At 37.2% G+C, this 14,926-nt stretch overlaps 1 protein-coding gene across 4 annotated transcripts in view; it reads right to left on the reverse strand.

The window, feature by feature from the left end:
- Positions 1-14,926, reverse strand: part of ASCC1 (activating signal cointegrator 1 complex subunit 1) — a 93,903-nt gene that overhangs the window by 26,456 nt on the left and 52,521 nt on the right. For all 4 annotated transcript variants that reach the window (XM_081268454.1, XM_081268457.1, XM_081268455.1 and 1 more), the window contains 2 exons: positions 10,673-10,797; positions 7,903-7,988 (listed from right to left, as the gene is read on the reverse strand). In XM_081268454.1, coding sequence (XP_081124580.1) covers positions 7,903-7,988; positions 10,673-10,797 — 211 coding nt within the window. The remainder of the gene's footprint in view (positions 1-7,902; positions 7,989-10,672; positions 10,798-14,926) is intronic.

Here is a 14,926-nt window from a genome sequence, read left to right on the forward strand (position 1 = left end):
CATGAACAATACAAAATATCAATGCAAAAAATAACTGGTTCATTGAAAAGATAAACAAAACTGACAAAACTTTGGCTAAATTAATCAGAAAAAAATGACAGAAGATTCCCATCCCCCATCCCCTCCAAAAAAAGATTAGGGATGAAAAAGGAGACTTTACAACAAACAACATTGAAATTCAAAGGATCATTAAGGAATATTTTGAAAAACTATATGGCAACAAATTGGAAAATCCAGGATAAGTGGACAAATTTCTGGGCACATGTGACTTATCAAAACCAAGAGGATATAAAAACTCTAAATAGATGAATAATAAGTAATAAGATTGAAGCAGTAAGAAAGAGACTTCTAACAGCTAAGCACACACCTGTTATCCCAGGTACTTAGGAGGATGAAAAAGAAAAAGTTCCAAGTCCACCTGGGCAACTGAACAAGACCTTATCTCAAAATAAAAACTGAAAAGGGATGGGGATGTAGCTCAATGTAGAGCACCCATGGCTTCCACTCTAGTACTGAAGGGAAAAAAAAGTCTCCCAACAAAGAAAAGCACAAGTCTGGATGGATTTACTCCTGAATCTTACCAGACTTTTAAAGAACTAACACAAATGCCCCTCAAACTATTCCATAAATTAGAAAGGGAGAAAACACTTCCAAACTCATTCAATGCAGCTATCATTATCCTGCTACCAAAATCTGGTAAGGACACAACCAAAATTAAAAACTACTGACCAGTATCCATGGTGCAAAATGCATGCAAAAAAACACTAAGGGGGAAAAAACTGAATTAAATACTTGCATTTCGGGGCTGAGGCTGTGGCTCAGTGGTAGAGCGCTCGCCTAGCACGTGTGAGGCCCTGGATTCGATCCTCAGCACCACATAAAAATAAATAAAATAAAGATATTGTGTCTAGTTACAACTAAAATATAAATTTAAAAAATACTTGCATTTCAATAGCACATTAAAAAGATCATACATCATGATCAACTTGGTTTCATTCCAGGGTTACAAAAATGGTTCAACATATACAAATCAATAAAGGTAACATAATTCATAAATAAAATCAAGGATAAAAATCCCATGATCCTCTCAATAGACATGGGAAAAGCCTTTGATAAAATTCAACATCCCTTCATGATAAAAGCCCTGAATAATATAGGTATAGAAGGATCATACCTCAACATAATAAAGGCTACATATGATGAACTTAACAGAGAAAAATGAAAAGCGTTTACTGTAAGATCAGGAACAAGACAAGGGTGTCTACTCTCATCAATTAACATTCAAAAATCTATAGCTGCTGCTGCTTTTTTTTTTTTAATTTTTTGGTAGTACTGGGGACTGAACCCAGGACTTCACACATGCTAGGCATAGGCTACATCCCCAGCCCTCTCTTTATCTTTATTTTGAGAGAGGGTCTCACTAAGTTATCCAGGCTGGCCTTGAACTTGTAATCCTCCAGCTTCAGCCTCCTGAATTGCTGGGATTACAGGTCTGCACCACCACACTATGCAATTAGTAGCTTTTATATACACCAGTAATGAACCTGCTGAGAAAGAAATCAGAAAAGTAATCCCATTCACAATGGTCACACACACAAAATAAAATACCTAGGAATACCTAATTAAGGATGTGAAAGACTTCTACAATAAAAATTACAAAATATTGAAAAAAGAAATTGCAGAAGGCACTAAAGATAGAATGACATTCCATGTTCATGGATTTGGAGATTAATATTATTAAAATGGGCATACACCCAAAGTGATTTACAGATCCAATGCAATCCCCACCAAAATACCAAAGACATTCTTCACAGAACTAGAAAAAACAATCATAAAATTCATATGGATACTCAAAAGACCCAGAATAACCAAAGCAATCCTAAGCAAAAAGAGCAATGCTGGACACAATACCTGATTTCAAAACACACTACAGAGCCATAGTAACAAAAACCACATGATCCTGGTGTAAAAACACACATAAACCAATGCAGCAAAAATAGAGGACCCAGAAATAAATCTATGCACCTTTAGCCAACTGATTCCCCCCAAAAAGTACCAAAAACACACTGAAGAAAGGACAGCCTCTGCAACAAACACTTCTGGGAAAAACAGATATCAACATGTAAAAGATTAAAACTAGATTCCTATTTCTCACCCTATACAAAAATCAAATCAGAAGGACCAAAGATCTCTAAGGCCCGAAACATTAAAACTACTAGAAGAAAACAACAGGAGAACCACTTCAACTTATTGGCACAGGCAATGATTTCCTGGATAGATTCCAACAGCTCAGGGGAAAAAAGCAAGAACTGACAAATGGGATTACATCAAATTAAAAGGTTTCTGCACAACAAAGTAAACAATATCCAGAATATATTTTTAATATACTTTAATTTAAAAAACCCAACAGTCTCATCAAAAAATGGGCAAATGACCCCAACAGACACTTCTCAAAAGAAGACATGCAAATGGCAAATAAATATATAAGAAAATGATCAATATCTTTGGTCATCAGGGTAATACAAATAAAAACTACAATGAGATTCCATCTCACTCCAGTTAGAATGGCTATTATCAACAAAGGAAAACTAAAAGATTCTGGCCAGGCATGCCTACAAACCCAGCTACTCCAGAGGCTGAGACGAGAGGATATCAAGGGCAGTCTAGGCAACTTAGCAAGACCCATTCTCAAAAAAAAGAAAAGAAAAAAAATTAAAAAGGGGGAGTGGCGCTGGGGATGGGGCTCAACTGTATAATGGCCCTGGGTTCAATCCCTAGTGCCAGAAGAGAAGGAAAAAAAAAAAATGCTGGTGAAGATGTGGAGAAAAAGGAACCCATGCTGGGTGCAGTGATGTACACCTATAATCCCAGCCCCTGAGGAGGCTGAGACGGGAGGACCGTGAGTTCAAAGCCAGCCTCAGCAACTTAGTGAGGCCCTAAGCAACTTGGTGAGACCCTATCTCTAAATAAAATATAAAAAAGTCTGGGGATATGGCTCAGTGGTTAAGCACCCCTGGTACAAAATAAAATAAAATAATAAAAAAAGAAAAAGGAACCCATATACACTGTTGGTGGGAATGTAAATTAGTACAGTCATGTGGAAAAAAAGGATGGAAGTTTCTCAAAAAATTAAAAATAGAACTACCATATGATCCAGCTATATATCTCTCCTGGGTATATATGTGAAGGAAATGAAGTCAGCATACAAAAGATATATCTGCATTTCCAGGTTTATTGCAGTATACACAACAGCCAAGATATAGAATCAGCCAAGGTGCCTATCAACAGGTAAATGGATAAAGAAAATATGAAATACACACACACACACACACACACACACACACACACACACACACACACTGGAGTATCACTCAGTCATAAAGAATAATGAAATCCTGTTATATGCAAGAAAGATGGATGGGACTAGAGGAATCATGTGAAGTGAAACAAGTCAGACAAAAAAACAATTACCCATGTTTTCTTTCATATGTGGAAAATAAAAAATAAAATAAAGATGACCTGGAAGTAGAAGAGGGACTTTTAGAAGCAGGAAGTGGGGCTGTGGGAAAGCACAAAAGAGGGGACAGTGAGAGAGGGCAGAAGGAAGGGTAGATATAATGAACATGAGGAATGTACATTAAATGCTTGTATGGAAATGTCACAGTGAAACACGTGAATCTGTACAATTAATATATGTTAATAAAAAAGAAAAATTATTCATTCTCAGTGTTCTCTTAAGGACTCTAAGGAACAGAGATGGGACCAAAACAAAAATAAATTAAATACCTGAGTGACTTGCATTCACACCTTTCAAGAAAAGTCTCCATGTGGTGAAAGAGTTAAAACAATTGCAGGCAAAAGGATCAAAAATTAACATAGTTAGTTTAATATTCTCTTTCCAAATCAGAGACTTATTTTTGAAGTAGAAAAGGCACAAATTCTTCTCCCTAGTACTTGGCTTATATTTTCCAAATTTTTTGAAGTGCCTAAGGAAATGGTACTTTTACTGTGTCCTTTGATTTTGGACCTGCAGTACTTGCCATTCCTTTTCAAATACCTGACCGAGCCTTTATTTGTGCCATATCACCTTCTCTAAAGAGTACATTATAGGGCTCAAATGCCACCTCTTCACTGCAGTCAGATGCTTTGCTTGTGAGCAGTTAATATTATATCCCTGTTCAACTGGCTGAGAGCAAAATCTTAGAAAACTGACTCTAGTGCTTTTAAGCCATTTCATAACCCCCAAGCAGACTGCCATTACTTCTCTCTCCTGAAGCTGGCAATTAATGACCCTCCTACTTCCAGCTAGGGAGGGAGCTGTTATTCCCCTGCAGTATGTCTCTAGGTCAACATGAGTGCTCCAATTTCACGGTGATCACTGACTGCGGCCATCCAAACAGTATCTTTGTTGCTATCTCCTAGAAACAGAATGTCTCTGAGGGGACATCATCCTATTAATGTGGCCTAGCTAGTCTTCACTAATACATCTTCTTTTAGAACTGTCAGTCCGCCATTAAAAAAAATAATAATAATTGAATATGTTTTTTTCCTTTTCTGCTTTCAGTAACACAGGAGAATCACCCTTTCATTTTTAATTCTTCATTCAAAGCCTGTCTTAGGGGAAAAAAAATCTTATTTTAACTGGGAATAACCAGATGCTAGTCTATTACAGCTGCAACAACTTTAAAAAGCTGTACAAAAGAAAAATGTGGCTTCCACGTCCTAAAGCCATTAGATTTTTTTTTTTCTTATTAAGGTACCCAGAATACAATATTATATTGAGCCAAAAGGACCAATTTTCTTCATGGAGTAGAATAGCAATTGGCTGTTACTCATTAAATTCTTACAGCAATGAGCAATGACTTTCTTTCTTGTTTTGTTTCTCTTTGAATAGTTGATGAAGTTGACTTTTTTTCCCCAAGGCTACCTCCTAGCATCAGCATCCCTGATCTTTGGCCTATGTAGCTATTAATATGCTGCACACATATACTTGGTTCCTTAACAACCAATGCAGTTAACCTTTCTGTTTATTCCAAGTCAGTTCCTATCTTATTAGTGAAAATTGATTTTTTCTTTCTTAACATAATAATTTAATCTGATAAAAAAAACATATATATATACACACACATATATATGTACATATATAAATTTTATATATATACATACACACATAATTCACTGGTTTTCTAAATTCTTATTTTTTTTTTATTTCAAGGGCTTCAGGGGTCATGGGTTTTCATGTTCTCATTGAGAAAAACATGTCCATTTGTGGTAATTCCAAAAGACAGTATACTATAGCTACTTTACAAATATATAGTTATTACCTTGTGTATTTGGTAGGAGATAAACTATGCAGCCCAAAATTTATCATTATTCTCAAAGAAAATCTGATTCCCTTTTAGGTGTAAGATTGTCTTTTCTGGAGCTAATGATTAAGGAGTAAAATATTAGAATTTATACTAAAAAACACTTTGTCCTAACTACCTGTGTTCAAGGTACTTCTCTTATACTACTTGACACCATCATTATATATGTATCTGCCTGTTAATCATCTATATTCCTCAAAGACAGGAAACTCCTAGAAGGTAGGGATTATGTAATAATGACTATTTCATCTTCAAGGCACAGGGTCTAGAAGATGGTAGACAATCATGTTAGTGCTGGTATTACATTCAATGTAAAAGTCTGCCCTTTTTTTTGGAGGGGAGTGCAGGGCTGGGTATTGAACCCAAGGCCTTGCAATGCAACATACCTGCTCTACCACTGAGCTATACTACCAGCCCCCAAAGGCTAATGAATTAGTCATAGTTTTAAACTACCTGACACACAACATTTAAGAAACAAGTTTTAATCACACATTATCCCAATTTAGACAGATATGCCCAGTTTCAAATATCAATAGTATCTACCTGAACACTAAGCATTCTTACAGGAGACAGCAAAAACCATGCTCTATTTGTGGGTTTTCCATCTTTTTACTGATTCCAGTCACTGTTACTAGTATGACCTTAGGCAAATCACTTTAACCCTAGCATATCTCATATGAGAGATTAAAATGGGAAATTAGACTAAATGGTCTCCTAGTATCTCACTGGGTCCAGCTCTAAAAAATGATTAGGCATAAATTAGTAAGGTACTTCTGGTATAACTGGTGTAACAGTGCTTGCTAACACTAGAGGGAGCTACATTCATGTCATCACTGGGGGTAGTCTGGGAGATTTCAAGAAAAAGCATCTTTAAATGGATAACTGATTTGCCAGAATGAGAGAAACTCAATATGGAGTGAGGGATCCATACTGTAGATACAGCCATTCACAGGCTCTTATGGATATCAAAGCTCTGCAGACCTCACTTGCATTGACACATTGTTTGGGCTTTAATTTTAATCCCCTGAGAATCAAGCTGGCTTTGAGCTACTCCTAAAGATTTCTTTCCTATTCAGTCTATTTTCTTTCTTAATCAAATTAACAACAACAAAATCAAAGTAATTAATGATACTGTTGGAAATTTCCCAAAGAAGGGAGAGAGAGGAAGAGACTCATATCACACTGAAGCTATGGCCTGGGAAAAAGTTAACTAATTAGGAAAACAGCACAAAAAGAGGAAAATATCTAGGAAAAGAAGGAACTGCCACAGCTCTGCAGCGTGGATGCTGGAGTACCTGCTGTGGATAGCCCACTAGGCTCTTTGAAAAGAAGCTCACAGCTGCTGGGCAGTGATGTCACAAATTAGAGGCAATGGGGTCACATGAGTCATTTGCAAAGAAAACCGTCAAATGATGAGATAAGGGAATGAAGCCTGGGGTAGAAAAAATAAAAGAAAAAGCATTTCTAAAGCTGAAGCTTATTCTCTCTCCTGTCTCTGAAAAACACCCATGGCCTTGAAAATGTTTCACCTAAACCATTACAGAACAACTGAAATGAACAATCAAAAAACTCTCCCTTGGAATCAACGGTTTCTCATTGCCCAGGGGAACAATGGTCTGTTAACCTGACAGAAAGGGCATAAATCATAGATATTACAGAATGTAGTCTGTGGGAGAAAGATAAATGCAATCCCGAAGAACCCCTTCTATTTAAATTTCACAGGTTAATGCAACACTCAGAAAAGCATAGCTTCAACAGTCAGAAATGGACCACCTACTTTTTAGGACATGGACTGCTCCTGAGTAAAAACAGACTATACAACAACTTAGGAAAGTGACTTTGTGGGTGAAGGGGAAAGTCTACTAGAAGAAGACAAACAGTTCTTTTTCACTTAAAATAAATGCAATCTTGAACCTGCAGAGGTTAAGTACAGAGTAAAACACTTATTCCTATGGACCTAATTAGTCGGGATACCCCATCATTCCTTTCTGTTGTCGACTTTGCGGTGCTGGAGATGGAAACCCGGGTCTCAGAAATGCTAGGCAAGCTCTCTACCACTGAGCTGTGCCCCTCAGCCCCTCATTTTTTCTATTTCTATTCTTTTTTCCTTTTTCCTGAAGTGCTGGGCAATGAACCCCAGGGCACTTTACTACTAAGCAGCAGCCCCAGCTCTTTTTTATTTTATTTTGAGACACGGTCCCACTAAGCTGACCAGTCTGATATCAAACTCGAGATTCTCCTGCTTCAGCCTCCCAAGTAGCTGGGATTACAGATGTGTGCCACTGTGCTGGCTCCTCCCTCATTTTTTCTTAAGTCACCAATTTCAAGCACTTAGAAGTACCAAGGCATTAACAGAGTCGAGAGGATTTCCACTTTTTCAGAACATTAAAAAAATTAATAGCCCTTTTAATCAATGATCCTCATGAAAAGCATGAAAAAAAATATACTCTACTGTTAAAAGGAGAACAACTTGTTTTCCTCTCTTATGTAGGACACCATGCCGAAGGATTTCCAATTCATTCTGCTTCATACTGACCTTTAAAATGTTCCGGCCATCAAATGACTCTCTTTCTTTAAAGATATATTTGCCATCCGCTGTGTAGAGATTGTACCTGCCTTCAGCTGTAAATATTCCAAAGATAATGTTAGAGGAGAAGCTTGGGTTATATATTCTCTTGATTTCTATAGGTACACAGATGCAACTAGCAAATGTTCATGTACTACTTGGAAAGTGGCATAATATGATGGGCAAAACAACAGGTTATAAATCAAGTGATGGTTTCTAGAGCCAGCTCTGTCACCAACTCATTCAGTACACATTTATTCATTCAACATCCTCCAAATACTCACAATACATACTTAATAACTTTGTAACTAGCTACATTCTTAAGGAAATTATTTCTCCTCCATGGACCTCAGTTCTTCCTTACAGAGTCAGAGGTTGAGATGAAACTGTCTCTCCAAAGGTTCCTTGCCATCTACAAATCCAAGATAAGCTGCATGTAATTTTAAGTGTATAAAAATACACAAAAGTTCACACTCTGGTCAAAACTGATGGCAATGAGGCTTTGGGTTCATTTAAGCACTCCCCTTGAAGGAAAAAGAGTCCTTTAGTTGCAATCAAAGGTATCCTTACAAACATTCTACACAGAATACAGAAAATCTATGACCTTGGCCCAAACAAAGCTATGCTCTAGATTCTTGTGTCAATGTAGGCTGATATCCCAAAAGATGTCCTTAAAAAAGAAGAGGAATATCAAAGGAAAGGCAAACAGAAAAAGCAACACATCATTTCATGTCCTTTTCAAATAAAAATTCAATACAGAGAAGAGTACAGGCAAGAGAAAATTCAAAGCATTCTTAAGAATTATTTAACTTTCAGAATATTTTCTGAAATATCAAATCTTTCCTACCTACTGAGAGATCTTCAAAAATTATCATATTTTCACCTTTGAGTGGGTTCTTTTGCTTATTCAGATGTAGATAATTCCAGGTCAAAACTGATAAAAATTTATCCACAGTTTTAACAACTCCACAAATATAATGCATTTTTTTCTAGACATACAGGTTACTGTGTAACTATTTCTCTAATGAGAAGTATTCTCCTAACCAAGAACCCCAATCCCAAACATATTTTACAATTAAAAATAAATTTCCTGGGAGACAGAAATGTAGCTCAGTGGTAGAGCACTTGCCTAGCACATGTGAGGCCCTGGATTCAAACCCCAACACCGTTTTAAGAAAAAAAAAAAGTTCCCTGTTAAGAAAAAGAGAACATATACAGTTTTAAAAGAACAAGTAAATTAATACCAAATAACTATCAATTAAAAAACAGAAGTCATATCTGAAGATTGAAATATTTAATGACAAGTTCAAAATCTATAAGTAGCATTAACCATCAGGGAAATTCTAATCCAAACCAAAATAAGGTTATACCCCACAAGGATAGCTATAATTGGAAAACACACACACAGATAATAGCAAGTACTGATAAAGATGTGAAGAAACTGAAATGGTCAGACACTGTTGATGGAAATGTAAAATGGTGTAGTCACTTTGGAAAGTCTGGCACTTTCTTAAAATATTATGCATACAGTTATCATATGACCCAGGAATTCCATTCCTAGATATATACCCAAGGACAGTAAAAACAGATGCCCCTACAAAAACCTGCACACAATATTCATAGTAGATTATTTGTAATAGACAAAAAGAATAAACAATACAAATGTTCATCAACTGGTGAACATGAAATGTGATACATTCATACAAAAAATATTATTCAGCAATTAAAAGGAATAAAGTACTAATACATACTAAAACATGGATAAACATTGAAAACATTATGCTAAGTGAAAGAAAACAGTCACATACTGCATGATTCTATTTACAGGAAATATCTAGAACAGGCAAATGCATCGAGAAAGAAAGTGGACCAGTGGTGCCTAGAATTAGCATTGGGGACAGGATGAAATAAGGAGTGACTGTAAATGGTATTGTCTTGTTGACAGGGTGATGGAATGTTCTAAAACTGATTGTGGTGACGGTTATACGACTCTGACTATACTAAAAACTTACCCCCAGCCCAACTGTGACAACTAAAAAGATCTTCAGACAATCCAAATATCTTCTGGAGGTAAAATCACACCCAGGTGAGAACCACTGGTCTCAACTCACACACACACAAATATACACACACACATATATACACACACACATACATTACATACATACACACATGTACATATATACATATACACATACATTTATTTATTTATTTATTTATTTATTTATTTATTTATTTTGCAGTGCTAGAGATCCATTCCAGGACCTCACACATACTAAACAGGTACTCTACCACGAAGCTACATCTCCAGGCTTGAACCTACATTTTTTTATTCATTGAATCTGGCAACCCCATATGTGACTGAAATAAAAGATATGGAAGTAAGCTAGATATGTCACTGCCCATTTCTACTAGGTTCATCAAAACAAGTTAATAGATCTAGAAGTAAAGATACATCAGAGATTCCAGAATGGCCATTCTATTTAAAACTCTAATACCATAAGGCCTTACTGATCACAACTGTGCTACAGCTCCTTTTTGTTTGTTTTTGTGGAAATGGGGATTGAACTCAGAGATAACTTACCACTGAGCTACATTCCCAGCCCTTTTTATTTTTTATTTTGAGATAAGGTCTCACTAAGTTGCCCTGAACTTGCAATTCTCCTATCTCAGCCTTCCTGGTGGAAGAAGTAGAGTGCACTGCCAAGCCTGGCTGTGCTCCAGCTCTGTGAGGACTTACCGTTGGGGTCTTTCCTGAACAGGGTATTCATGACTGTAGCATGCAGTTTCACACTATTCCACTCTTTCACTGTTAGTCCAGAAGCCTGAAAGCGTTCCAGCACTCTATCAACTAATTCCTGCAGCCTGGAGAAATTGAAGGAAGAAGTATAAAATGTTAATAAACTCGACCCATGATTACTAATTCAACAATGTGCAAGAAGCATCTGCTCAACACCAATCACTGCACAAAGCCCCTCATCAGAGGAGAAAGAAGAGGCTGCAGCCCTACCATCATGGAGCTCACTGTCTTGTCAAGCAGACAGACACAGAGACAAACAGTTATAATACACACACACACACACACACACACACACACACACACACACACTATGGTGAATGCTGAGAAGGCATTCAACTCTACACAGAAGGCCAGGTTTCCACAGGAGGTTTAAACACAGTCTTGAAGGGTCATTAAAGATTCATAGCAAAACCATAGAAGATGGGCACTTGAAGCAGAAGAACTAGCATGTGCACAGACACCAAGGCATGCAAAATCACAGCATCTAGAAAACTTCCAATTATTTAATACACCTATAACAGAGGGAGAGAAGAAGGACAATGGAGAGGAGCTGGATACGTAAGCAGTGATCAGACCACAGGAGCCACAGAAGACTTTTAGCAAGGAATGGTGTGATCCATTGTCCCATTTCTGAAAGCTGATTGTGGCACAGTGCAAAGAGGTTTAGGCAGGGAAAAGCAGCAGCACAGGGTCAGTGAGGCAACTGCTTGCTGAGAGAAATAACAGACAGGACGTATGGGCACCGTGCTAAGCACTGTGCATATGCTGAAACATTCAACCCTCACAAAACTTATTATCCCTTTTTCACTAATGAGGAAGCTACAGCACAAAGAAATTATGAAACTTGGTCAAGGTGACACTTAACTATTATGGGACAGATTCAAAATTAGAATATGTGGGGTTCAGGGGTAACTCAGTGGTATAGAATACATGTTTAGATCCTAAGTTTGATCCCCAGCACTGCTGGGAGTGGGGGAAAGGTGGGGAGAGCTGTTCTGCTTCCTTACATAGTTACCTTAATTTTTCTGGTTATAAAAATCATACATGGGGGCTGGAGATGTGGCTCAAGCGGTAGTGCGCTCGCCTGGCATGCGTGCGGCCCGGGTTCGATCCTCAGCACCACATACCAACAAAGATGTTGTGTCCGCCGAGAACTAAAAAATAAATACTAAAAAATTCTCTCTCTCTCTCTCTCTCTCTCTTTCTCTCTTTAAAAAAAAATTAAAGAAAGAAAGTATCACTTTCCTTATGAGTTAAAGAAAGTAGGATCTCCTAAGGAAAATCCAGAATGTTCTGCCTCTCAGCTGTTAAAACTCTGCTCACCATTTAAAAAAAAAAAAAATCATACATGCCAGGCATGGTGGCACATGCCTCTAATCACAGCAATTCAGGAGGCTGAGGCAGAATTGCAAGTTTGAGGCCAGTCTGGACAACTTAGTGAGAGCTTGACTTAAAAAATAAAAAGGTTGCGGGTATTAGTTCGGTGGTAGAACAACTCTGGGTTCAATCTCCACTAGCAGTAGTAGTAATAACAACATTAATAATAATAACAATAAATGTTCATTAAGGAAAATGCAGAAAAGCATAAAAAGGAAAACACAACCTCATAAACACAAGTGTTCATGTGTGGTGGTTAAGTTATATAATCAGAAGAACAAATAAGATACACTGGGTTTTAAAGTTTCTAATTGGGCAGGGGATGTAGCTCAGTGGTAGAACACTGGATGTGCCAAGTCCTGGATTCCATCACCAGTACCACAAAAAATACACCAAGTTCCTGATTAACTCACACCACCAGAGAACCATAAAATCTGGAAATACTTCTAAACACTCAGCATAAGTCTGGATATAACCATGCACTTCAAAACCTACCTCAATTACAACCATGACAGAATGATGCCTCAACTTAAGGTGGAAAGCAAGTCAACTACACAAAACATGAAATAACTGAATAGACTAACTGAAAGATATGAGATTCCAGCTTTGTCTTTCAGAGAATTAGGATTTCTGCCAATTTATTGACTCAGAATTTTTTAAAGGACTAAAGTCCTATAAAACCTGCTGTTCTTAAATAGGAGGAAATGATGCACAGCCAGGCTGTGCTGCTCAAAGTCAGTAACTGAGGAACCAGGATCCATCTCTGGTGACTGGTGAGCTCTGTTATTACCTCACTGTGCTCCATGAAGGTGGGCTCTTTTTTCCACATGCACTACTTTATTACTGCATAAAGATTAATGTGTAATTGACACATCACTGGTGCTCAATAAACAGTTGAATGTGCGAATTCATCAATGCCAAATATTTTGGAGTGCTATTAAAAGAACATAAGGGTACTTGGGCATAATCACTAAATTTGGGGTTGATACTATGGATGCTATATTTGACAACATGTCACTATATTTCTGACAGTATATTCTTTCAATCTTACTTCAATGATCCTTTCCTGATTGACTATGAATAAGTCTTAAAGATTCCTATGCCTCTGCTTCTTTATAAGCAAATTAAAAATAATAGAGTTGCTATGACAATAATTATTCTTAAGCAGCTTTATTCTGTAGTGATTTGGGCATGAAAACAGATGACAAGTATAAATACATTAAATTTAAGCTCTTCATTTAAGGCTGTAAGTGCCACATAGCACAAGCATCCAGAGTCATCTTTACAGATATGGAATATTCTGCGAATGTTCACTGACTCCCTAAAGTCCAGCCTTTGGTTTGGCTTTTTCCCTTCAATTTAATTCAGTTTTATTTGATTAGTACTTCCTAAATGCCTATTATATACAGCCAATATGTTTGCCACTACAAGAATTTCAAAAAAACTAAGTAAACATAATCTGTTATCAATAAATCTACAGTCTATTAAAATACCAAAAATTTTTGTTTTTGTTTTTATTTTTTATAAGACTATAAAGTAGACTCTGGTAATGAAATAAACAACATAAAATCCTTCAGGTAGGGCTGGGGACATAGCTCAATTGGTAGAGTGCCTGCCTCACATGCACAAGCCCCTGGGTTCAATCCCCAGCACCAAGTGTATCAAGTATACCCAAATAACATTTGCCTGCTACCCAACATTATATGTGGTTATGTATGCATTCATTCAGAGATGGGGTCTCGCTTTGTTACTCAGGTTGACTTGAAGCCGTCCTTTCTCTCACCTCCTACCTAAGCCTCCTGAGTAGCTAAGACTACAGCCACATGACACTGTGCCTGATCCAACATTATTTTTAATTTTTTTCCCTCTTTCTCTCTCTTCCCACTTTTGAGGGGAACACATGAATGTACAAATAATTTTGTAATCTGCTTTTATTATTTAACACTCTACAGTTAACATTCTTCTAAGATAATATTTAGTTAATCCATAGTATTCTCTATTCTATAGATGTTTTGCAGTTTACTTCCCATCAACCTGAGGGTTTTTTGTTTTGGTTTGGTTTTTGGTTTTTAGTGAAGCTAGGAATAGAACTCAGAGCCCTGTGTATACTAGGTAAGCGTTCTATCACTGAGTTAGACTTCCATCTCTGATTTGGACTGCTGCTAATGTTACAGTTTAGATATGAGGTGTCCCCCAAAAGCTCATGTGTGAGACAATGCAAGAATTTCCATAGGTGAATGATTAGATTTTGAGAGGTGTGACCTAATCAGTGGATTAACTGATGGTGCCAGGTCTCTGAGGAGTGAAGAAGGAATGGGGTCAGAAGAGTAAGTAAAGGAATTAGGTTCATCAGACGAAATGTGTGCTTTTCTTTAAAAATAATAATAATAATAATAATAATGAAATCAAGTAGGGTAGAAGATGTGAAAACAGGTAAATTGTGAGGGGGAAGAAGGAAAACACTGATGGGTTGGCTGCATGATCTAAGTGAGAAGTGTGGAAACCATTCTTCTAGAGGGACAAGGGGGTATGGGCTTCAAAGAATGACAGAACAGCCACTGTATTCAGCATCTAAAGTCTAAAAACTGACTAGTAGGTACTGAGTAAAAGGCTTCTAGCTCCTTAAATTCTTTTTTTTTTTTAAGATAGATAGATAGATAGATAGAGAGAGAGAGAGAGAGAGAGAGAGAGAGAGAAGAGAATTTTATTTTTAATATTTATTTTTTAGTTCTCGGCGGACACAACATCTTTGTTGGTATGTGGTGCTGAGGATCAAACCCGGGCCGCACGCACTCCAGGCGAGCGCGCTACCAGTTG

This window comes from Spermophilus citellus, assembly GCF_964194105.1.
Source record: "Spermophilus citellus genome assembly, chromosome: 15".
NCBI classification, from domain to species: Eukaryota; Metazoa; Chordata; class Mammalia; order Rodentia; family Sciuridae; genus Spermophilus; species Spermophilus citellus.